The sequence below is a fragment of the Micromys minutus genome, assembly GCF_963924665.1.
Source record: "Micromys minutus genome assembly, chromosome: 1".
NCBI classification, from domain to species: domain Eukaryota; kingdom Metazoa; phylum Chordata; class Mammalia; order Rodentia; family Muridae; genus Micromys; species Micromys minutus.
In genome coordinates this window covers 51,850,965-51,877,146 of record NC_137969.1, presented here as the reverse complement: position 1 = coordinate 51,877,146, position 26,182 = coordinate 51,850,965, and the positions used below count along the sequence as shown (strand labels likewise).

The following is a 26,182-nucleotide window of genomic DNA, read 5'->3' as shown; positions in this document are numbered from 1 at the left end:
CATTCAGGAATCCTCTGGGACGATAGAGCCCAAGCTAGGTGTCCCAGGGGCTACCAGTCCTCAGAACTGCAAAGGCAGGCGCTTGGCTGAGCACCGGGTATTTCTGACACCGGGGATGCACGGGAGACCCCGCCTCCCGCCCCTTTCGCCCAGCTAAAGGCAAGATCCCAGAGCCCTTGGCTCTCATAGCTTGCTCAAATTTTCGTGGGGAGAGGAGCACGATATATTTTTTGACACTTGATTATTGTTGCTGTTATCTTGTTATTTTTATTTTTATTTTAATTTAATTTTTTTCTGATCGGGAGCATCTGTAGGTAGCTACAACTAGCTGTTCTCTAGTTGCCCTGGCGCCGGGTTTCCTCTGATTAAGAAAAAAAAAATTATGACACTTGAAATTGGAGTCTCTGATTAGAGAGAGCCGGCTAAGTATTATTATTTTTTTTATGGTTTTCTCTGTGAAGAGAAGGCTCGTGAAGGGTTTAGATTTTAAACACATGTATTTCAGCTAATTGGAGTATATAAAGAAAATTGACCATTGCATATTCACCCTGCCTTCATGGAGGAAAACAGCAAGTGTTATTTCAAATTAGATCAGCAACTACCGGCCAGTAGTGTTTAGGGCGTATTTCCTAGGCATGTGGAAGGAGAAATGTGGACAATTAAAAGACAAATAAACAAATAAAAACCCCCACAACCAACACATTGGTTTTAGTTTGGTAATTATTTTCTTGTACTAGGCGACATGCAAAAATTCTTTCTCTTCCTCGTTCTTGCATTCTATAGACTGTCAGTTTCGGATCCAAGGACGGTGAAAGCTGGAGTAACCGGCTGCCTGTCAGATCAGACCTGTCACAGAATAAATCCCACCGCCTGCTGCGAAGCCCCCCGCGCTCCTCAAACTTGGCGAACTGGTAATCCGTGTCTGGAAATGCAAATCTCTGATTTTAAAGGCGGGGTGACCCCGGGGAGAACCTCTCCCGCCGCCCGAAGCCCGCAGGTGCAGTGAGGCGTGCGCTCGGGCGCTGGCGCCCCCGAAGCCCGCTTGACCCGGGGCAAGGAGTCGGGGAGCCTAGCGGGGTCTTGCTGCTGCGCACCGGCGTCGGGCGGCTTCTCTTCCGCAGTAGCAGATGATGGTGGCGGCCGGCGTGCTGGGCTGTGTCTGTGCGTCGCCGCGGAAATCGGCGCCCGGCGCTGGACCCTGAGCCCTTGCAGGTCCGTCGCAGCACCAGCCTCGAAGAGGACAGAGCCGGCGCACCGGGCACCCGGGGGTCGCGCGGTATCTGCTAATCATGGCGGATCGGACAGCTCCCAGATGCCAGCTCCGGCTGGAGTGGGTGTACGGGTACCGGGGTCACCAGTGCCGCAATAACCTGTACTACACCGCCGGCAAGGAGGTGGTCTACTTTGTAGCTGGGGTAGGGGTGGTGTACAACACCCGAGAGCACACCCAAAAATTTTTCCTGGGACACAACGACGACATTATCAGGTAAGGACTACTGGGACGGTGGGAAGGGGTTGGATGTGGAAGGGTGGGAATAACCCGGGTCATGTCCAAGAGCCCTATGGAATAAAGGATTTCCCTGGGAGCCCTTTAGAGAAAGGCTGCAGATGCTAGGGCTAGGGCAGGAATAGGGAGCACGGTGCAGGTTGGAGGGAGAGGTATGTCCTTTCAAAGGCTTTTAAAATCTCTTCTGAGTGAAGTGCTGCATTTTTGTTCTTTCCTGCTACAAGTGGAAGGACTGGGTAACTACCAAACACTCCCCACTCTTCCCCTAGCAAGGTAAATAGTAGGAGCAATAGATGGGTGGCAGTTTTGGAGGGCTCCTCAGTAGGTCCTTCAACAAGCAAGTGAATCTTTAAAAAAGAAAAAAAGAAAGAGAGAGAAAGAAAGAAAGAAAGAAAAGAATTTTGATACAAGCAGTTTCGAATCTTCATCCCATGTGTGTTAGACCTAGGACATTTCTGTAGTGGTTGGTGAGTGTACTCTGATATTTAAGCAGTGTTTTAGCCCCCAAAGTGTATTTGCATACTACAAGGATGCTTTCCACATTTTAAGGGTTTAAAAGGTTGACCACAGTAGCTAGACCAACACAATCTTACTATCTAGCCCATGGAATGAGCAATGTGCTATAGTGGATGGTCTAGGAGAACTACATTGCACAAAATAGTCATTTTTAGGGTCCTTCTTGTTTAATTAAAAGGGGGGCATATTAGATTCTTGGTGCTATCCTCTTATCTGGACTAGACATATTTCTTCCCAGCCTTTGTCAGAGTCTCCTGTGGCCAATTAAGGTGTGGTCCAGATGCTGTTCATAGGGAATCCCTTTCTGCCTATGGCAACTGAGGATACTTTTCAGGGTATGGACACATCCACTCACAGAGACGACAGTTACTGAGGATAGCCTGCAAGGAGCACAGATCTTATTTCTTGTACCTTCCAAAGGTGTGTTGTGTTCCATTGATGGAAAGCACTGGCTTTTCCCCAGCATATTCCTGTTGCTCTACATTTGCCTTTCACATGGGGTTCGTGATGAAGTAGTGTAATGTCTGTGGTCCTGCCTCTCGCTGGGAACAGTAAGATTAGCTTCCTCAATTAGGGTGATTTTTATTATTGTGTTGAAAACGATTATAGAAGGTAAATTTTAATACTTGGAAACACAGGAGTGCACACACACATACACACGTGTGTGAGGTCTCGATTCTGCCCACCCCCCCCCCCGTAATTTTTTTTTTGAGATAGGATCTTACACTTGTAGCCTAAGTTAGCCTCAATGCAATATGGAGCCCAGGCTGGCCACAAATTCATGGAAATCCTTCTGCCTCAGAGTGCTGAGATTATAATCATGACCCACCACAAGCAGCTTTTACTTCTGTTAGAAGATGAAGATGTTGAGCACCAGCATCTCTAATGCTCTCTAGATTTGCTGGAACTAACATGTAAAACTTTCTTTTTGTCACAGACAAAGCCCCCTTGCCTTTCTCCTCTGATTTGGGAATGGTTGTGATTGGGGCATCCTTACTCAGTTTCATCCTACAGATCCTGCAGCTTTTGCTTTGCTAATTGTGTGGTTGATTATTAAAGGCACAGGTGCAAATGATTAACAGTGACTCATGAAAAGGTTGGATGTTTAAAAATTTAAACCTATTGTGTGTTTGTTCTGTCTGTCTACATTGTAGCATCCAAATAAGGCACAGTCCTCTGGGGGAAGGGAAACAGTAGCAATTAAATAGAAGATTTTTTTGTTTAATTCATGATATTAACACGACAGTTCACTGAGCTACTTGGTGGTGGTGGGGTGTGGATTCTTAATACTCAGTCTTCTCTTAAAGGGGGAAAAAAAACCCTAAATGCACTGTTGAAATTGAAGGTGGGAAAAGGGTGGGTTTGCAGTAAGCCATTGTTATGATGAGCAGCTGGGTGATGACATCTGGCTTGGGTGGTTAAAGAAACATTAAGGTTTGAAGAAAAGATAAATAAGAAGTTACAGTTGCATTACAGGTAGACCTCACTGACCAGTAGGCAAAGGGGATAGTTTCTTTTCTACTCCATTTCTTGAGATGGTTATCTCTTGAGGCTGAACATTGGACTTTTAAATTCTTTAGGATTTGCCTGTGTGTGTCTGAGTATGTGCAGGTGAACAGAGTTCTAACACTGATGTATATCTTTGCATTTGGAATGAAATGAAGCTTGGTGGACTAAAAGCTGTAAATTGGAATTTGTGTGCTGTCATTTTGCTTTGTCTCACACCTGTGAGCGTCTCCCGCCCTCCCTCCTGCCCCAATCCTTCATCTTTCTGTATTCGGTTCATCTCTTTATATTCCAGTATACCACCGTTTTCCCACTTGAAACATCGAAATTTGTCATTGAATGGGGTTGACTGTAAAATCCAAGGTTTTAATGCAAATATCTTGTCTTTTTGAATCATTACACAAACATTAAAACTCTTGATTTTAGCAAATCACGTACGATAGTAACTGTCCAGTTGGTCCATGAATTTTGAAAGAAATATCTACATACAAATGAATACTGTCTTCTTTTATGCAGCTTTACCTAGAATATTAGCTACAAACCAGCCCAACACATATTGATAGCATACTCCATTTTATAAATCTGTGTATCAGCTCTTGATCATGATGAACCTTAATGAACCAAATGATGTAGGATTTGGCAGTGCTCATTAGAGCTTAGCATGTGTCCTTTGCTTAGACAGGATGTGTATTTAAGGCAGATTTTTAAATAAATGTTGGTATGTGAGGCATGATGTGATTTATTGGATAAGGAGGATTCGTTTTATTCTCTTGTGTGATTTGTTTTTGATGCAGATAATAGATGGGAGAATGATGCTGTCTTTTTGTCTTGATAGCATTGTGATGAGACATGTAAATGCCTAAAGTGGTGTTTGCTATTGTGTTTGGAGGTGAGGTGGAAGGGATGCTGACCAGGATAATTACTGCTTTGCTTTCCTGGTCATCAGAAGGACATGAGATTAGAGGGTCACTTGCACATTCATCTTCTGCCACCGTTCTTTCATGTACACAGTGAAGTTTGTCTTCATACTCTGGTCCTATATTACTTCTACATAACTCCATCTCTACGTTTTATTGCTCATTTATTCTTCTTTAGCTGCACTGCTCTCACAGGGGAAAGGGCCCTGTTTCTGACATCAGAAGTGGGAAGAACCCTACCAGAGGCATCCACTGAGGATGTGACTGCTTTGGGCCTTATTTGTGAAATAGAGCTGTCAGTGCCTAAGTTGCAGCATCATTGGGACTACTAGAGAAACAGTGTTTGTAAAACCTTTTGTTGGGGGGTCATCCTTACTAGGTACTCGATCAGTATTTATTATTGTGCTCGATTAAACACCACAACAGTTCCTCGTTGTCTCCATAGCCTTCCATTCTCTTCTACCCTCGCTTACTATTCTGCTCAAAGCTTCCAATAAAACCCAAATATTGTTTGCTTCTTGCTTACTGTCGAATGCAAGTACCCTGTTCTTCTCCGCTCGTACTGGAATGATTCTGTGATGCTACATCAGCAGCAACGTGTGCACCAGTGTCATCAGTAAAGCAGTTTGACTTATAAAATGAGGTTTATAGTATTTGTAGTAGTGTTGAGGTTATACAGAAGGCAGTCATAGTACATGGCAAAGGGCATTGCTCAGGGCAGCCCCCTCTGCCATGATACCTTTCACTGTACTCAGACAGGAGATATCATGTACTCCTTAGATATTTTTTTTAGGGATATCTGATGCATTTTCTCATTCCAGATATCTCCACCTGTAGAAGAAGTAGCTCATTGATGTTGAGAACAAACCTTAACATAGACATAACCATAACATAGAGTTAACAAGACCCAGAGTTAAATATGAATCCAGATTTATCTCATCCATCCTTTCAGTCTACCTTTTGGGGAGACATCTTGCCTGACCCCCAGTTACTGGCAAGGCAGATTGAGGCACAGCAGCATTAAGAATTTTGTGCGTGCTTAGCAACAGACTGGCTCTAGAATGAAAATTGGAGTCCAGCTTGGTCTGATTCCAAAGCCCACAGCTATTGCTTCACTGTCCTTCAGGCTCCTGTTCTTAGTCACCGTGGTTCCTCCCATTGCACTGGTTGTTAACAAGAGCTCAGCAAACGTGTCGTCTTTGCAGCAGCCCCACTTACCGTCAGTCAGCCTGTAAGTCCTGGGCTTATTTTTAAGAACCCTTGAAACAGATTGTTAAATCTCAGTCTAGAGAGAGAATACCATTCAAGTTCACTTTAGCATCAACACCAGGCCTGAAACAATGATTGGAAATGATCATTGGCTGAAGATCTTAATATAAAAGGTTTAGAAGTTGGAACTGTGACAGGCTGAAGTAATCTGATGTTGAACTATAACTGAAGTTGTTGAGTTTGATGTGAGCAGCTTAATGGCCATGGCCGAGCCTAGACTGTCTGGTTCTCATGAGTTTCCATGAAGGCCTAAACATGTAACTTTATATTATGAGTAAGGGAAACAGAGTTGTCTATAAAAAATTAAATCCTAGGTAGGTAGCTGCAGACACTGCTGTCAAATGGACCATCTCCCAAACTATGGACCCAGTGAGATGAAGGGTATTGGACCAAATACCCTTCCACTCTCTGCTTCTCTATCTCTTCCTAAGACTTATGTTGGTCTATACAGGGTTATGGTCGAACCCCACTGCCCGCAGGCCTGCACTGAAAACGGAGGAAGGTTTTAGCCAGTGTGACTACAGACCAGCAATCTATATTCCATCTTAACTTCTACTTTCAAAACCAGCCAGTATTTTTATCCTCCCCCAGCAGACTGGATCTCGGTGAACTCAGTTTTCCCAGTTTGCTGGAGTGTTGGTCTCTCATTTGGATCCCTTCCTGGGTAATGGCTCAGTTTTGAGTTCACTTGAGCACAAACCTGGCATCTGGCTGAGACATTCCTTGCTAGGCTGTCCAATCTAGGTATAATATACCTTTGTCTGAACAACTTTTTTTTATGAACCATAGATGAGTTGCCAGTGAAGGTTAGTTACCAGAGTCCTGCCAGTTGTTTCTGAGAGGATGGTCTTTTCCTCTAGTGTCTTCCACCAGCCATAGGTTTGAGCTGTCCATTTCATCTTTACCATGGAGTTTCATCCAGCACTGGATCATGATATGTCATCAGAATATCAACAGACTCCACTGGTCTGAGGGTCCTTTGTCAGGCAGCCAAGTCAGCAGCCAGGCAGTGGAGGAGAACCTCTAGGAGGGACAAGGTTTGTAATGTCCCTGTGGTTATCATACCGTGGACATGCCCAGCTGTAAAACCATACCTACTGATGGTCTGTGTATTTGTTAGTGGACTTCCCTTTCCTCCACCTGAGAGCTTGAGTCTCTAGGCTGAGGTTCCTGGCTTGAGCCCACATTGTTTAGGTTAAAGTAACTACTGCAGCTCCCATGCACCTGGCCCATCAGGTAAGATGGTAGATAACATGATTGACAGTGCTGGGCTGCTTACACTGGACTTGAGAGTAGACCAAGAGTAGGACCTGGTACTGCATCACACAGTCATTAGACAGCCATCGTTCTGGTGCTCCTCAGCGGAAGCCCTGAGCTATATTGAGAAGTGCTGTGACTATAAGGCTAACTTGTTTATTTTCTTTTATTAAATTAGCAGTAGCAACCACAGTTCTTATTCAGGTGGGTCTGCTGGGGGTTGTGAATGCTGCTAAGACAGATGAAGCAGGAGGGCAGTAGGCTACATTCCATCCTCTCCACCGGTGGGATGCGGAAGTGATGGAACACAGCCTAAGATGGGAGCCCCAGACTGGGTGAGAAACAGCACAGGCTGAGGCTGAGGAGGCAGGGGTTTCCAAACGAGGGGGCTGTGTTGGTCAGAGCTAGGGGCCAGGGAGAGAGGAAATTCTAGCTTAGCTCAAGGTGAGTGTCCATGGCTGGCGGGTCATTCTGCAGGAGACTTAGGCTGCACATCTCTGTATGATGAAGACTTTCCCCCACAGTTGTTCTTGATGAGAGAGACAGTCCTTACTTGTCCAAACTATTTATTGTTTATCATTGAAAATGGGTGTATACCACTTACTCCTTCGGACAGGACAGAGATTAAATACTGTTTTCGGGAAGGAATGTCTGGGAAGGGAAGCTTATCAGCTAAACCCTCAGGGCTCGTCTAGATACCTTATTAGCATGGAGAACTCTTGTGCTCTGCCACTTGACTAGCTATTGCAATCGTCTTGTGGGGAGTTGTGGTCATGTGCTGCAAGACAGGAACTGGGTTGGGAGTAGATGAAATTCCTACTATTCTCAGATATAAGAATTTACTGGTAGGATAAGTGGAGCTGTGTCACAAGAAAAAAACTGGGAAGGTTGAGTCAATTTAGAAACTCAGGGAAATTCTCATATCTGGACGATGTGCACCTGTTTTCCTGGAGGAATCAGAGGTCTTAGATTTCTTCATAGACAGGAGAGGTATATTCCAGGGCAGCTGGTAGGGCACCAGGATGCCGGTTTCTTCAAGCCAGGCATTTTCTCCTTTTGTTTCCAGGGTCATTGGTATTGTTTAATCTGGGCAGAGTAGCTGAACTGGTTAGTTGAATTATAGGAGCTTGGTGTTGAGCCAGTCCTGAGAGGTTGATTTCTTCTAACAGCCGGTGAGACAGCAAAGGTGATAGTGGCTTTCAGATTATGCTAAAGGTCTTGTCCTGTGGTGGTTTGAATAGGTATGGTCCCCATAGACTCATGTGTTTGAATGTTTAACCTACACTATTTGGAGGTGTGGCCTTGTTGGAGGAAGTGTGTCACTGTAGGGCTGGCTTTGAGGTACACAGTGTCCATCTGCTGTTTTTGGATCAAGATGTAGAACTCCCAGCTTCTTCATCAGCACCTTGTCTTCCTGGACACTGCCATGCTCCCACCATGATAATAATGGACTGAACAGTGTAAGCCAGCCCTAATTCAATGTTTTCCTTTAAAAGGGTTGCCTTGGTCATGGTATCTCTTCACAGCAATACAATCCTAACTAAGTCATTTCCTAATCAGTTCTCTGTTGTTAAACACCCTTTCAGCTACCTCCAGAAACTGAGACCTAATTATACCTTTAATTTTTTTAACTTTTATAATTTTTTTTAAATATCTGGGGCTGGTTGGGCAACAAAGGAAATCTTTATATCGCTATCTTTAGTCTTTTCAAAAATAATTTGTTTAAAGTCTTCTTGGTCAGTGTTGGACAGAAGACAAAATAAAAATAAAAATCTGTTCTGTCCAGTCTGCATTCTCTGGCATCAATTTCCCTGCACAGAACAGAGGGAATACTCATCTGGGAAACTACTTCCCTCTCTCTTTGTGCATTCTCTTTAGATGGCATGGATGCCCTGGATGGAAGGCCCAGGCCTCCCCAACTTCCCACGGGGACTGCCCTTGACTGTGAGCAGGAGTCAAACAACAGAACAAAGCAGGACTCCTCTTCTTGGAGTGAGACAGATGTAGAGTTCTTTTTGGGGGCTGGGGAGAGGGGGAAATTCTGGGTGACCTGGCAGAGCCTAAAGGATTTGGTTCCTAGCAGGATGAGGCACAGGTCTTAAGTAAGAGGTTTCTCATACCAGAGGAAGCCACTGGTCAGTACAGGGAAATAGAGTTGACAGAAACACACACACACACACACACACACACACACACACACACACACACACACTCACACTCACATGCAATGCGTGGGGTGGGGGTGGGGCACACCAGGTGTGGCCACCACACATTCATATACCCAAATAGACAAAAAGGTCCAGTACACATGGATCCTGCACAACACTGGATCAGCAGCTGTATATAACCTCTCCTATGCATGCAAACAGCAGGCACCTTAACTAAACTTATGTCCAGCATAACAGACTAGGTGACTCTGTTTCCTTTTCTGTTAGAAATGTCAGCCCCTCTGAAGTGTTAGTCAGTGTTGATCAAAGGAAATATCTCAGGCTGCCCACCCCTAGAAGTTTCCTGACCACCACATTCTTTCTTACTCCAAGGAGCTTTGAGACCCCTGGAGTCTCAAAGTCTGGTCTCTGGGATCTCACTGGGTCTCCAGAAATGCTATGGGGGTATTCACCAGAGAATACTGCTCAGACATAAGTTTAAACCGGTAGAAAGCCTTTTGTTAGCTGGCTGGTGACTACACCGGGTGTTCTGGATCACAGAACCTTTCTCAGAGTGAGCTTTTGAGCGTAAAAACAATGTTCCGAGTTGACATTTTCAGTTAGCAAGAACAGTTAGCCAGAAGCAGAACTACAGAAACCAAAAGGTTAAGGTTAACTATTTAGAGACTTTCCTAAAACTATGGACTTTAATGGACTGGGCCTTTGTTTTAGTTTTGACATGTGGTGCTGTCTACGTGCTGAGTTTTATAGCCTGAATGGTACTTCTATCATGGAGTTAGTTGTGCTAAGGTCTCAGAGCCTACTAAGGTCTGGAGCCCTGTTGTAGTGCCCAGTATTCTGGTGATAGATACCCAGAGAAACACCAAGAACACCCAGTTCTCACCCAGGTTACTAATGACTCATGTGTTTTAGTACCATATGTCCTAGATTTCCTAGGACAGTTATGTAATTATTGTCATGAATACAGTTTTTCCTGTTTTTCAATTTTATTGGATATTCTCTGTATTTACATTTCAAATGTTATACCCTCCCCACCCCACTTCCCTCCCCCCTCCCCCTCAACTTGCTTCCATGAAGGTGCTCCCTCTCCCAATCACTCTCCCCACCTCAGTGCCTTGGCTGTTAATGGTGTTGTTCTTCCCATGAGGATGCAAACCCTTCAGCTCTTTTAGTCCTTTCTCTAGCACTTTCATGGGGGTCCCCATGTTCAGTCTGATGTTTAGCTGCAAGCCTCCTCATCTGTATCTATATGACTCTGGGAGAGCCTCTGAGGAGACATCCATATCTAGTTCCTGCCAATAAACACTTATTGGTGTCAACAATAGTGCTTGGGTTTGGTGGCTGTATATGGAGTGGTTCTCTAGGTGAGACAATCTCTGTAGATCTTTTTTTCAATCTCTGCTTGTCTTTTTGACCTTGTATTTCCTCTCCTGTTTTGTTCTTTCTTCTAAGAAGGACTGAGGCATCCACATTCTAGTCTTTCTTCTTTTTGAGCTTCATAAGTTCTGTGGATGGTTTCTTGGGTATTGGGGGGGTGGTGCTAGTATCGCTTATAAGTGAGTTCATACCATGAGTGTTCTTTTGTGACTGGGTTACCTCACTCAGGATGATAGCTTCAGGTTCCATCCATTTGCCTAGGAATTTCATGAAATCCTTGTTTTTAATAGCTGAGTAGTACTCCATTGTGTGTGTGTGTGTGTGTGTGTGTGTGTGTGTGTGTGTGTATCTCACAATTTCTGTATCCATTCCCCTGTTGAGGGACATCTGGGTTCTTTCCAGCTTCTGGCTATTATAAATAAGGCTGCTATGAACATTGTTGAACATGTGTCCTTGTTAGATGTTGGAGCTACTTTTGGGTATATGCCCAGAAGTAGTGTGGCTAAGTCCTCAGGTAGCACTATGTTCAATTTTCTGAGGAACCTCCAGACTGATTTCCAGAGTGGTTGTACGACTTTACAATCCCACCAACAGTGGGAGAGTGTTTCTCTTTCTCCAAATCCTCCCAGCATCTGCTGTCACCTGAGTTTTTGATCTTAGCCATTCTGACTGGTATGAGGTGGAATCTCAGGGTTGTTTTGATTTGCGTTTCCCTAATGACTAGGGATGTTGAGCATTTCTTTAGGTGCTTCTCAGCCATTTGATATTCCTCCATTGAGAAGTCTCTGTGTAGCTCTGTATTTCATTTTTAAATAGGATTCTTTGATTCTCTAGAGTCTAACTTTCTGAGTTTTTTGCATATATTGGATACTAGCCCTCCATGAGATATGGGATTGGTAAAGATCTTTTCCCAATCTGTTGGTTGCCGTTTTGTCCTTTTGACAGTGTCCTTAGCCTTACAGAAGCTTTTCAATTTCATGAGGTCTCATTTGTCAATTTTTGATCTTAGAGCATAAGCCATTGGTGTTCTGTTCAGGAAATTTTCCCCTGTGCCTATGTGTTCTAAGCTCTTCCCCACTTTCTCTTCTAATAGTTTAAGTGTACCTGGTTTTATTTGGAGGTCTTTGATTTACTTGGACTTGAGCTTTGTACAAGGAGATAAGAAGAGATCGATTTGCATTCTTCTGCTTGCTGACTGCCAGTTGAACTAGCACCATTTATTGAAGAGGTTGTATTTTTTCCATTAAATGTTTTTAGCTCCTTTATCAAAGATCAAGTGACCACAGATAGGTGTGTGGGTTCATTTCAGGGTCTTTGATTCTATTCCATTGGTCTACCTGCCTGTCTCTGTACCAGTACCAGGCAGACTTTTTTATCACAATTGATCTGTAATCCAGCTTGAGGTCAGGGATGGTGATTCCCCCAGAAGTTTTCTTATTGTTGAGAATGGTTTTTGCTATCCTGAGTTTTTTATTATTCCAAACAAATTTGTAAATTTCTCTAATTCTATGAAGAATTGAGTTGGAATTTTGATGGGAATTGCATTGCATTTGTAGATTGCCTTAGGCAAGATGGCCATTTTTTACAATGTTGATCCTTCCAATCCATGAGCACGGGATATCTTTCCATCTTCTTAGGTCTTCTTCAATTTCCTTTTTCAGAGACTTGAAGTTCTTGTCGTATAGATCCTTCACTTGCTTGGTTAGGGTCACACCAAGGTATTTTATATTTGTTGTGGCTATTGTAAACAGTGTCGATTCTCTAATATCTTTCTCAGCCTGTTTGTTCTTTGAGTAGAGGAAGGCTACTGATTTGCTTGAACTAATTTTATATCTAGCCACTTTGCTGAAGGAATTTATCAGCTGTAAAAGGTCCCTGGTGGAATATTTGGGGTCACTTAAGTATACTATCGTATCATCTACAAGTAGTGATATTTTGACTTTTTCCTTTCCAATTTGTATCCCTTTGACCTCTTTTCATTGTCTTATTGGTCTGGCTAGTACTTCAAGTACTATAGTGAATTGGTAGGGAGAGTGGACAGCCTTGTCTAGTCCCTGATTTTAGTGGGATTGCTTTAAGTTTCTCACCATTTACTTTGATGCTGGCTGTTGGTTTGCTGTGTATTGCTTTTATTATGTTTAAGTGTATGCCTTGAAATCCTGCTCTTTCCAAGACTTTTAACATGAAGGGGTGTCAATTTTGTCAAATGCTCTCTCAGCATCTAATAAGACAATCATTTGGGTTTTTTTCTTTGAGTTTGTTTATATGATGGATTATGTTGATGGATTTCCATATATTGAACCATTCCTGCATCCCTGGGATGAAGCCTACTTGACCATGCTGAATGATCATTTTGATGTGTTCTTGGATTTAGTTTGCAAGAATTTTATTGAGTATTTATTTTATCAATGTTTATAAGGGAAATTGGTCTAAAGTTCTCTTTCTTTGTAGGGTCTTTGTGTGGTTTAGGAATGGGCATAATTGTGGCTTTGAAGAATGAGTTGGGTAGTATTCTCTCTGTTTCTATTTTGTGGGATAGTTTGGAGAGTATTGGTATAAGGTTTTCTATGAAGGTCTGATAGAATTCTGAACTAAACCCATCAGGTCCTGGGCTGTTTTTGGTTGGGAAGCATTTGATGACTGCCTCTATTTCTTTAGGGGTTATGTGGCTGTTTAGATGGTTTATGTGGCCTTTTTGTTGTTTTTGTTATTAAAAACCAGCCTTAGTCCATGGTAATCTGATAAAATGCATGGGATTCTTTCGATCTTCTTGTATCTGTTGAGGCCTGTTTTGTGACTGACTTTTTGGTCAGTTTTGGAGAAGGTGCCACGAGGTACTGAGAAGAAAGTATATTTTTTCATTTTAGGATGAAACATTCTATAGATGTTCGTTAAATCCATTTTGTTCATAACTGCTGTTAGTTTCACTGTGTCTCTGTTCAGTTCCTGCATTCATGATCTGTTTATTGGTGAAAGTGGGGTGTTGACGTCTCCCACTATTATTGTGTGTGGTGTAATATATGCTCTGAGCTTTAATAGAGTTTCTTTTATGAATGTGGGTGCTCTTGTATTTGGAGCATAGATGTTCATGATTGAGAGTTCATCTTGATAGATTTTTTCCTTTGATGAGTAAAAAGTGTACTTCCTTGTCTTTTTTGACGACTTTTGATTGAAAATCTATTTTATTCGATATTAGGATGGCTACTCCAGCTTCTTATTTGGGACCATTTGCTTGGAAAGTTTTTTCCCAACCTTTTACTCTGAGATAGTGCCTGTCTTTGTTGTTGAGATAAGTTTCCTGTATGCAGCAAAATGCTGGATTCTGTTTACATATCTAGTCTGATAGTCTATGTCTTTATATTGGAGAATTGAGTCCATTGATGTTAAGGGATATTAAGGAATAGTGATTGTTGCTTCCTTTTATTTTTGTTGTTACAGGTAGAGTTATGTTTGTATGCTTTTTTTTTTTTTTTTGGTGTCTGTTGTAAGAGGATAGTTTCTTGATTTTCCTAGGATGAAGTTTCCCTCTTTGAGGCAGAGTTTTCCATCTGTTATCCTTTGTAGGGATGGGTTTGTGGACAGATATTGTGTAAAAATTTTTTTTGTCCTGTAAGATCTTGGTTTCTCCATCTATGATGACTAAGAGTTTTTCTGGATATAGTAACTTGGGCTGGAACTTGTGTTCCCTTAGGGTCTGTATTGATGTCAGTCCAGGCTCTTCTAGCTTTCATAGTCTCTGTTGAAAAGTCTGGTATAATTGGTCTGCCTTTATATGTTATCTGTCCTTTTTCTCTTACTGTGTTTAGTATTCTTTCTTTGTTTTGAGTATTTATTATTTTGGCTATTATGTGTCGGGAAGAATTTCTTTTTTGGTCCAGTCTATTTGGGGTTCTTGTATGTTCATGGTCATCTCTTTTTTTAAGTTAGGGAAGTTTTCTTATATAATTTTGTTGAAGACATTTACTGTGCCTTTCAGTTGATATTCTTAGCCGTCTTCTACACCTGTTATCTTTACGTTTGGTCTTCTCGTTGTATCCTGGATTTCCTGGATGTTTTGTGTTAGAATCTTTTTGATTTTTGCAGTTTCTCTGATTGTTGTGTCAATGATTTCTATGGTGTCTTCTGCCCCTGAGATTCTCTCTTCCATCTCTGGTATTCTGTTGGTGATACTTGCATCTATAATTCCTGATGTCTTTCCTGGGTTTTCTAACTTCAGGGATGTCTCATTTTGTGATTTCTTCATTGTTTCTATTTCTGTTTTCAGTTACTTCACCTGATTGTGGTTTCCTGTAGCTCTTCAAGTGATCTTTTTTGGGGGGTTGTTTTTGTTTTTGTTTATTTTTTCTTTAATGGCTTCAACTTGTTTGTGTGTACTCTCCTGGTTTTCCTGTACTTCTTTAAGTTTGTTATTTATGTGCTTCTCAAAGATCTCCATCATCATTGTGAAGTATGATTTTAAGTCTAAATCTTGTTTTTCTGGTGAGTTGGGATATCTACTGTTTGCTGTGGTGGGAGAACTGGGTTCTGATGTTGTCAGGTTGTCTTGGTTTTAATTTCTTAGAGTCTTGCACTTGGCTCTTGCCATCTTATTATAGGTGATCTTGTTGTCTCTTACTGGAGCTTATCTCTCTTGTGGATCTGTCAGCCCATGGTCTCCAGAGGGAGATTGTTCCTGGGTGTTCCTCTCTCAGGGTAGGCTGTGAATTTCGATGCCAGAGCCCAGTCTTGATGTTCCTGGGCCAGTTCTGGCCTTGGGCTGGAAGTGTGCACTCCCGGGCAGTACAGCTGCTTGTGTTTTGAGAGTTCTAAGTGGCCTCTCCCGGGTAGAACAGCTTTGCTTAACATGCCATAATTGTCAATTTTTAATTCAGAAATATAAGTACATTTTTTTCTTGAAAAAAATGTCATTATAATCTGGTAACTCCTTGCAAACATTGAACTGAATCTCCTGTCATTTGCAAGTGAAATCAACCCACCAACACCGATGGTTACAAAGGCAACTTTCTCTATGGCAAAGCAAAACTTGTTCATGGTGGCTTCTGTAAGTGGACTGTGCTAGGATCTGAATGTCCCTATAATAAAAGTGACTTTGCCACATGAAAGGAAGCTTCAGGAAGGCTGACTTACTGTCTTTTTCTCTGGGGCTGGCTCTGTTCCCAAGAGAGTAGTGCTATTTGAGAAGCTATCCTTCAGTCCATGGGCTACACACCTTCAGTAGCCCGGCTTCCTTTGTATTTGAGTCTCTCATGTGTGGTGGATTCGTTTTAAGTATAATTAAAGTTTTGAGAGCAGACAACTTTCAAATATTGTGCATGGAGGTCACTTGGTGAGATCAGTACTGTGTCAGGAGGTCTGTGAGGTCTGTGTGCTGAGTCTCCTGGCTGATGTGGGTGCTGTTTTCCCACAGATTACACATCAGAAACAAGCTCAGAAGAAATGCCTCAGAACTCAACACAAGTGTTTTCAACCTGAAGCATTGCAAGGAGCAGAGTTTTAGTCATATATATATGTACATATGAAATGTATACTTACTACAATTTTATATTAACAGTCTCCCTTTCCAATTATGTTTCTGCCTAGTTCACTTGGTTCCAAAAAGAACCAAGTAGTTATTGATTAAGACAAGTTAAAGAGATGTTAGAAGATTCCCTCTTTGTCAATGACTTGAAACGCTTCATCGTCTTTATATAGACATGCTTTCTAGTCTCCAGGATAATGCCTAGGAGTAGATGCCTAGGTCGTATGGTGACTCTATGATTAACTTTCTTTTCTTCTTCTTCTTCTTCTTCTTCTTCTTCTTCTTCTTCTTCTTCTTCTTCTTCTTCTTCTTCTTCTTCTTCTTCTTCTTCTTCTTCCTTCTTCCTTCTTCCTTCTCCTTCTTCTTCCTTCTTCCTTCTTCCTTCTCCTTCTTCTTCCTTCTTCTTCTTCTTCTTCTTCTTCTTCTTCTTCTTCTTCTTCTTCTTCTTCTTCTTCTTCTTCTTCTTCTTCTTCTTCTTCTTCCTCCTCCTCCTCCTCCTCTTCCTCCTCCTCCTCCTCCTCCTCCTCCTCCTCCTCCTCCTCCTCCTCCTCCTCCTTCTTCTTTCATTCTACTATGTTTTTGCACAGGGTATTGCTAGGTAGACCAGGCTGGCCTCTCTCCAGGACTGCTTGGGGGATTAAAGGCATAGGCACCACACCCAGCTCCTCTTTTTCAGAGCAGCCACCCATTTTTTCATGTCTGTAGGAACAGCATATAAGAATCCTAATTTCTCCACATGCTTGCTAAGACTTTTGACTATAGCCATCCTACTTGGTATGAAATGGTCTTTTTTGTATTTTCCTAATAATCAGTATCAATCATGTTGCTATGTAATGATTGTTAACCTGTCTTTTATTGTCTGTGGAGAAAAGGAATTCAAATTCCTTTTTCAGTCCTATTTATCTTTTTATTAATGAGTTGTAAACGTTCTTTATATATTTGGAATGTAGGCCTTTAATACGTTATTTATAAATATTTATCTCTTTCATTGAGCTGTCTTCACTTCTTTGATGGTGCCCCTTGATGTATGGAAGCTTTAAGACTTGATGCTATTCAGTTTATTTACTTATTATTGTTTTCTTGTATCTTTGGTATATTCAAGAAACCATATTCAACCCAGAATCACAAAAATGTACTCTTGTTTTCCTCTGATAGTGTTACGGTTTTAGTGTCTACTTCTTAGATTAGTTTAATGGCTTATTTTAGAAATTGAAGATCTATGCATTTGTAGAATGGAGCCGTTTACATTTGGAGAAACTGGTTTAGAGCAAGATATAGCCAAAACAATAGGTTTGTTTACTTCCAAAGTTTTTTTTTTTTTTTTAAGTGAATTTACAGACTCCAGCCCTGTTGCTATTGAGTAAAGTGGTGTTGGTTATGCAAAGAGAGACAGTTATAAAAAGGGGGGGTGCCTTTTTAATATTACCTATGCCCCACAGTTTTTGCTTTGTTTTCTTTTGTTTTTGAGACAAGGTCTTATGAGTCTAGACTAGCCTCCACTTCACTGTGTAGTTGATGATGAACCTAAACTCCTAATCCTCCTGCCGTTGTCTGTTGTCTGTCTTCTGTGTGCTGCGATGGAAACCACATGCTGTCACATTTAGCTCCTCTGTCTACTTCCTTAAAAAATTTTTATTCCTTTCTTCCCTCAAAGGGAGTCGGGCTGATGATTTAACCCAGAAACTGAAGAATTATATGATTTGCCCTTGGTTCTCTGCCACTGCCTTTCTTTTTCTCTTAACCATGGAGGAAAGAGCAACAGGGCAACAGGTCTACTTCCTAGAGATGAAGCCCTGGGCTTCTCACATGCTAGGCAAATACTCTGACTATAGTGCCAGCCAAATACTCTGACTATAGTGCCAGCCCTACATGGGATTATTTTAAGATATCTCCTTTTTCTGTGGGGTGGGGGGCCTAACTGCTATTGAATAATGAATGGCATTAAACACTATTTTGTGCTCAGTGTTAGTTAATTTTATAGGTAAGACTTAGACAAGACTTAAAGGCAGCGTGAGAACCATTAAGGAAGGGATTATAACAAGACAAGGAACTCTTTCACACCTTATTACAGGGTGTGTAGTTGCCTCTCAGTCACTGCACAGTCACCACAGCTATGCTTTTCCTATTCTTATTCTTGCAAATTTCCCATGCACCACTGGGATTTACATCTTTACTTATTTTTAGTTATTCTGGCTCTAAACTGACTGTTTAAGTTAATCATTTCTTTTATACATGGCTGCCTTCTGGTCTATCGCAAACCCTTGGTCCTGCAAAATCAACTGAATCTCTCTCTCTCTCTCTCTCTCTCTCTCTTATTGTTTATTGTTTTTGTTTTTCTTTGTTTTTTTTTTTTTTTTAGCCTTAACTCCATTTCTCAGGAAAGAGAATCTAATTGATTTATATGGGTTGAGATTAAAAACTTAGTCCAACAAGCTGTCTTCTAGAAAGTGAGACTATGTTTCAAAGGATTTTCCATGTAAGGAGGATCATTTAATAAGGGAAGCTTGCACTGAAGAAGAATGGGCAGGAAATTCACTGTAGAAAGCAGACTGGGAGAGAAGAAGGTAGGCCATTCTTGATACATAGAAAAGAAGAGCTAAGTGGGGAGAAATAGTGAGCCAAGGACGAGAAAAGGTAGAGGAAGGCACATAATCAGAACTTACATTTAAAAGATAAGTGGTGTGTTATGGAGTTTTCAGTTCCCAGAAGAGGGTGTGCCACTGTGCCTCTCTGGGCTGCAGACTCATTCCTGAGCATGCCACTTCAGGAGCTTGACATGGCCTTTCTCTTCTCTGCCGATACAGACTTTCCCACCCTTCATTCTTAAAGCATGTGTCATCTTTTCTTGCAGCCTTAGTTGACAGCTCTGGACTATTTTAAGCCTTTCTTTCTCCATGCATCAGACCCCAGTGTACATTCTTTTGTTATAGAACCATTGCATTATGTTTTGTTCATTGACTTCCTCTCCACCTGGTTTCTATGTCTGTCCTCATGCCTAGCAGCTTCACTGGGGCTCAGTCAGTGTCTAATACATTTTACTTGCCATTTGATTTCTTCCCATATTAGTTGGTACAATTGAGATATTAGAAGAGATTTCTGTTGAAATTGGGATTTTATATGCTTTGGGAGAAGAAAAATTTTGAAAGTACTCTCAGCTGAGATAGATAAGAATTCAGAATCCTCAATATATTTTTGGGTGCCTAATGTAGAGGTACACATCTGTAATTCCAATATTCATGAGGCAGGATGATCATCAGTTAGAGGTCAGCCTGAGCCATATAGGGAAGCCCTGGCTTTTAAAAAAACAAAGAAGAAACATTATATATCAGTTATAATAATGATCAGTTAGGTTCCACCTGGACCAGCAGGGAACCTGGGGCACAGGCCTAGTGAGGTTGTGCCATGAGTACCCAGAGCACAGAGAGTGCTAGGCAGTGGTGCCCAGGCCCATGTCAAAGAGAATCTGCCTGGGAAAGATCAGCTCCACAGGTGCTTTTACACCTGGACCAGAGGTGAGCCTGACGCATAGGCCCAGGGAGGGCACACCGTGAGTTCTCAGTGAGCAGAGAGTGCTGTGCTCACTGGAAAAGGGTTCTTTTTGGCCTAGAGAAAGAGCCAGGTTCCCCCACTAGTACTCAGTGGGCAAAGGGATGAGCTCCCAGAACAGTCTCACAAGAGCTCCCACACCTGAGCCCACAAAGACAACTTCGTCACTGCCACCAGAACTCACTGCTCGCCCACCAAAAGCTGAACATTCAGAAGCAATTTTCTTCCTAAGCCCACGGGCCCTCAGATCCATGGGAGAGACAGGCGTCAGTCACTGACAACAAGACCACATATAACCACAGATAACAAGATGGCAAGAGGAAAGTGAAAGAACTTAAGCAAGGGAAACCAAGACAACCTGGCAACATCAGAACCCAGCTCTCCCACCACAGCAAGTATTGAAGTGCCAAACACTCCAGAAAAACAAGACTCAGACTTAAAATCATACTTCACGATGATGATGGAGATCTTGAAGAAGAGCATGAATAACTTCCTTAAACAATTACAGGAGAACACACATAAACAAATAGAAGCTCTTAAAGAGGAAACACAAAAATCACTCAAAGAACTACAGGAAAACACAACCAAAATGGGAAAGGAATTGAAAATGGAAATAGAAACAATAAAGAAAACACAAAAAGAGACAACCCTGGAGATAGAAAACTGCATGGACTGGGGTCCTGGACTGAGTAAAAGGGGAAAGGAGAATGCCAGCTGAGTTCCAGCATTTGTTCTTTGCTTGCTTGTTTGCCAAGTTGTGAACCCCTGAACCTTGTGCCCTTGAACCATTAACTAAAACAAACCTTTCTTATGATTGACAGGTGTTTAGTTGCAAAGAAAAAAGTTACTAATATGCAATGAGTGACTTGTACTTATGTTTTGGTTTTGGTTTTGGCTTTTTTAACTGCATTATAAGCGAAATATTGGTTTGTATTTTTCTGACTTAGGAAACACATGGTCTTTGAGGTAATTTTTGATAATATGATCGAATGTTTACAAAAGAGAAATGAAGTCCAGATGCATGCATAGATTTTGAAGTAGTACCTGCCAGCTCTAAATAAAATAAAATTAGTTTTTCTGGCCCAGAAGAGTTTGACCCAAAGGAATAGAAGTAGCAGTTCAAACGCAGAAGTTCTGTTTAGGACAGTGATTCTCAACCTGTGGGTCGCAAGCCCCTTGGGAGTTGAGTCACCTTTTTCCTGCAGCCACCTAAGACCATCAGAAAACAGAAATTTCCATTACAATTCACAACAGTAGCAAAATTATAGTTATGAAGTAGTAACAACATAATTTTATAGACGGGGTCACCACAGCATGAGGAACTGTATTGAGGGTTGCGGGGCACCCTGGAGAAGGTAGGTCACTCCTGCTGCGGTGCAGAGGAGAGTAAGAGGTGTGTGGGACATGAAGCTGGGAGAGCAGGGTTGGAGATCACCGAGGTCTTCCCAGCTTCTTCTAATAGTCAGTGCTGGTGACCAGGGAGGCCAGTTTACACTTTAGGAAGCTAATGGAGAATTTTGACTCTGCTGACTTTTTTTTCAGGATTTCTTCCTCTTATTTACTTATTCCTCTGATATTAAACTTCCAGACAGGGGGCAGGGGATGGCATTGTCCATGGGGATTGGCTCAGAAGGCCCTGACTTCAGTATTAGCTCCATCTGTCATCAAGCCTGTGACTGCTTCAGTTAAAGGGGAAGAGGTTGACTCCATGACTTTCTAGGGTTCTTCTGATGCAGATACTGAGGTTATTGGTTGTGTCCATTTTCTTATCTCTGACGTATTCTATGACCTACTGAACTGGTTTGTCGTCCCACCAGCCGTCTGACCTACTGAACTGGTTTGTCGTCCCACCAGATTTACTGTGAAGTTGCTGCAGTGTTCTGTTTCCTCATGGAGGCTCAGATCCTGTTCGCCTTCATCAGTGTTCAGTAGGGCTGACATCAAGCATATCACCTGTTTCCTCATGACATTAAGACCCCTGGTTTTCTCTCATTCCCGGGCTGCCTTTGTCTGTCTCTGTCTTGGCTCATTTCTTCTACAAGGCTCCCCAGTATCACTTATCACATTTTCACATGGAAACTTCATGGCTTCGGGCTAAATATGAAGAAACAGACCAAGAGGAATTAAGGAACATTTTATAACACATCTGGTCTGTACTTGAAAAAAAAAAGACATTTTCCTAATGGACAAAACCAAATATGTGTATTCAGATTTACAAAGGATGAAAAAGTACTCTATTAAATGCAAGGTGTGATCTTAGGTTGGGGTAGAGAGAGGTACTTAGAAAGGAGGGAGCATCCAAATGTCTCAGCAGTTGAATGCATTTGCCACCAAACCTGATGACCTGATTTGATCTCTGGAGGCTATGTTATGACCACCAATAAGTAATTTTAAATTAAAAATTAAGAACCCTTGGTCTAGTGGGCTGAAAGAGCCTTCCAATAAAGGTTTTTTTTTTTTTTGAGTGTTTATCATATTCTATATACTCTACAATATACTGAGGGTCTGAAATTGAGCAATATCTGCTTCCTTTAACAAAATCACGAGGACAGTATTCACCATACACAAACAGCTGGGTATCCACACTGTGGCCAAAGGTCTGTGGGAGTCTCAGGACACATATGTAACCCATTTGAGAGTGAGAGAAGTGGTCATAGAAGAGTCCCTGGACAAGGTGTTCCAGCAGTCATCTGGCAGCACTGTCTAGAAGAGAAAGACAGAGGCCCATGAAGCAGAGCTTGTATAAGATAATTATGGTGGTCTGGTGGTCTGCAAGGAGCAATAACTGTGCTGGGGAAATTATAAATCTCTGCTGATTGGATGCAGCTAGAGTTGATATGAAGGACAAAATGAAGAAAGATTCTAAGGTAGCCCTGTGTACTGGCTGGTTTTGTGTCAACTTGACACAAGCTGGAGTTATCATAGAGAAAGGAGCCTCAGTTGAGGAAATGCCTCCATGAGATCCAGCTGTAAGGCATTTTCTCAACTAGTGATCAAGGGGGAGGGCCCAGCCCATTGTGGGTGGTGCCAGATGATGAGGTCAGCTGTAAACACATATTTTGGCGATGGGTTCTATAGGTTGGTGATCCCATTAAGATTATATAGTATTAGAAAAATACCTTCTTACCTACTGATGTCATAGCAATCTCAGCAATTGAACTGTTAACATTGTATTGTAACACAATACCCGTGATTGTGGTGATACTTCAAACAAACCTACTATGTGGCCAGTTGTGTAAAATATAGCACACATACCTATGAATAGCACATAGCTACTCGACAGATACGTGGCTATTATTGGCTTACATATTACTGTGCTGCATTGCATTAGGCTATACTTATATTTTAAAATGCTTCCTGTGAAGCAGCTGTGTTATGCCAGCAGCATCTGATTGCACTAAGAGGCCATATTGAGGCATTGACCTATACTATCCCTGTCTGTATACTCTGATGGCCATGCACTGATGAAACTGCATGACAGTGTCATTCTCAGAATGTGTTCCACTAGTGTGATGCATGACTGCATTTACATTGAGGTACCTTTGATATAGCCTACAGATTATTATATGTCTAGATGAGGGGGAAAGCAGTTGTCATGTGTATAGGAGATCAGATAACCCAGAGCACAAAAAGAAAAGAGAGGAGGCCAGGACAGGACTTGAAGAAAGATCAACGTTTAAGAAACCAGTAAAAAAAAAAAAAAAAGTACTCATGAAAAATGGTTACAAGGTAGGACATAAATCAGGGCATAGAATGTTCTGGGAACCAAGAGTGGGGGATATCAAGGAGATGCTCCATTGCTTTATCAGAGAAGAATAAAGAACGCCTGGAAAACCAGCCAGGAGGTTAGCAGCAGGGAGGTTAGTGAAGACTTGCTTTTACTACACTAACCTGGGAGTTCTCCCTCTGGCTTGGTACTTGCATCTGGCTTTTAAAGGTTCCATTATAGCAGATAAAATGTCCAAGGGACATTTCCTTTTAACTTTACATTTCTTTTTGCATTTTCTTTCTTCATGCTGCTAAGGCTCCAGTGGGTCACATTCTGTCTCAGCGATGGGCAGGATCTAGGTTTAACGACTTCTATCTCCAGCTAACTTGTTCTTTTCCTGGAAAATGAGAGAAGCTATGACAAGCATTGCTTCTGTGTAAAAAGCCTGGCAGGTCTGCTTTGCTGCATAGTGAATACAGTCACTCTACCTGGCCTATGTGTCTGTGAGAACTTGGCCTGTTCACAAGGAATTTCTAAGTCATCCTTGCTTTAATTGATAGTTTATCTGTATGCCCACATATAATAAAATATGGAGGACTTGTAAATTCAAGAATGTTTTATAATTCCCTTTTCTGTTTTTATTTATGTGTAAATGTAAGTCTATGTGAGTATATGCCACATGTTTATGGGACCTGTGGTAGGCCAGAAGAGAGTTCTGGATTCCCTGACCCTGGAGTTACTAGTTACAATGTGGGTACTAGGAAGTGAACTTGGGTTCTTTGCAAGAACATTAAATACTGAGAACTGCTGAGTCATCTCTCCAGAACTTATTTTGTACAAACTGAAAAGTGAGAAGACAGTTAACCATGTGTTTTATGTGGCAGTTCCTAGAGGGAAAGACTGAGGGCTTGCCTCCCCATCCTCTCTTGCTCCCACTGTCCAGCTAGCCCCTAGTATAGACCATTTTGTCCTGTTTTACAGCTTATGCAAATAGAAATCTAGCTCAAATACTGTTAGCTCTTGTCTGTGTAGTCTTAGGAGCTTCCTGATGCTGTCCTAGCTAAACTAATACACACACACACGCAGACACACACACACTTACTACATCACAATAAAGATCCTGATTAAAGTGATCTGTAAGACCGAGAAATGTGGGGCTGGAGAAATGGCTCAGTGGTTAAGAGCACTGACTGCTCTTCTGAAGGTCCTGAGTTCAATTGCCAGCAACCACATGGTGGCTCACAACCATCTGTAATGAGATCTAATGCCCTCTTCTAGTGTGTCTGAAGACAGCTACAGTGTACTCATATACATAAATAAATAAATCTTAAAAAAAAAAGACTGAGAAATGTGTACTTTAAAAGAAATCCCCACATCTGTGGTGAGGTCTCAGCCTGATGTGCTGCTGAGGGCCATGTCTGAGTCCATGGTTACACAGCAACAGGGGTCAGTGTCAATGTCTGTCACTACTGGAGAACACAGGGATGACCCTGGCCAAGGCAGCCATCAGGGACTGTGGGGATGTCCAGGGGCTGTACATACCTGACTCTCCCCTGAATGCGGCACTTTGGAGAGCTGGCATCATCTCCCACCAGGGCAGCACTCAGGAGAGTGGGTCATGTGCCTAGCTCAGACAACACAGTGGACCTGGCCTTGGTGGTAGGTGTGGTTCAGCCACCCATGAATGTGTGTAGAATACCTGTCCCTGACCGTAGTCTACCATGGGGTGACAAAGGCTTAGAAGTGATGTGCCCCCCTCCCTGCCCCTGCCACATACACACTCACCTCCTACAGCCAGGAAAGATGCTCAGAGGATCATGAGCTTGGAAGAGCTATTTCTATGTCTCACCAACTGCAGCACTCAAGAGAGCAGACCCTGCACCCTGCCTGGACAGCATAGCAATGCTAGCCTGGTGTAAAGAGGTGGGGGTGACAGCACAGGAGAGCCAGACCCTGCCGCTGGTCTACTGTGAGGTGGCATGGGTGCCTGGATGATGCTCTCCCTATCACCACCACCTGCAGCAGTGGGAGGACTGGGCCTGGGGTCATGAGAGTGGGTCAACTGGCACTCCCCTTCCCCACCTGCAACAATCAGGAGAGGGGACTCCAAACCTCATCTGGGCAACACAGTGGAGCTGGCCCTGATGGCAAAGGGGTGGGTGAGCCAGCTGTAAGAGTAGGACCAGCCCCTCACAGGCTGTAGTATTTGGTGTATTTGGTAGAGAAGACCCCCCCCACTTGACTGAGCAGCACAGTTGAGATGGCTCTGGAGGTGTGGGTGCAAGTGAGGGTCTTGAGGGCACGGAAGCAGGAGAGCTGACCCTGCCTCTCATTGATCGTGACACTGGGTGGCCTAGCTGACCCAGTGCTGGAGAGCTTTCCCTGGTCAAGCGATAAGGGAGAGCTGGTAGGCTGATCTATTTCAGCTACCACGCAGGCCCAGCTTCAGGGCTCTGAATTAACCCACCCCCCAAATCTCTTATCAGCTGTGAATGGTTGAGATGCAAGAAGGGCCAGTTCCGTTGTTCTAAAGTTGCAGGATCTCTATGGCACAGGGTAACAACATGAGAACCAGGAGTCCCCATGAGGGTCCAATATTGATGGTGTTACAGAGAAGCCAAAGATCTCAAACCGGACCAGTGACTCAGTGGTATGAACATATTTTCAAGTGAAGATGTGTGGATAATTGTTGATGTATTTTGTGTGTGTGTACATATGTTTTATTTTGGGGAGAGGCTGCAAGGGCAACAGGCAGATATGAGGGCATGGGCAAATGAGTAAGACTCAGATACATGATGTGAAACTCACAGTGAATCAATAAAAAGTTTAAAAAAGATACACACACACACACACACACACACACACATATAACCAATACACAAAAAAATTCAG

General features: G+C 42.5%; 1 protein-coding gene across 1 annotated transcript in view; it reads left to right on the top strand.

The window, feature by feature from the left end:
- Positions 1-1,289: 1,289 nt before the first annotated feature.
- Positions 1,290-26,182, top strand: part of EML6 (EMAP like 6) — a gene marked incomplete at its 5' end in the record, with an annotated part of 256,971 nt that continues 232,078 nt past the window's right edge. The window contains one exon of the mRNA XM_080936006.1: positions 1,290-1,486. Within this exon, the coding sequence (XP_080792132.1) occupies positions 1,290-1,486 (197 nt within the window). The remainder of the gene's footprint in view (positions 1,487-26,182) is intronic.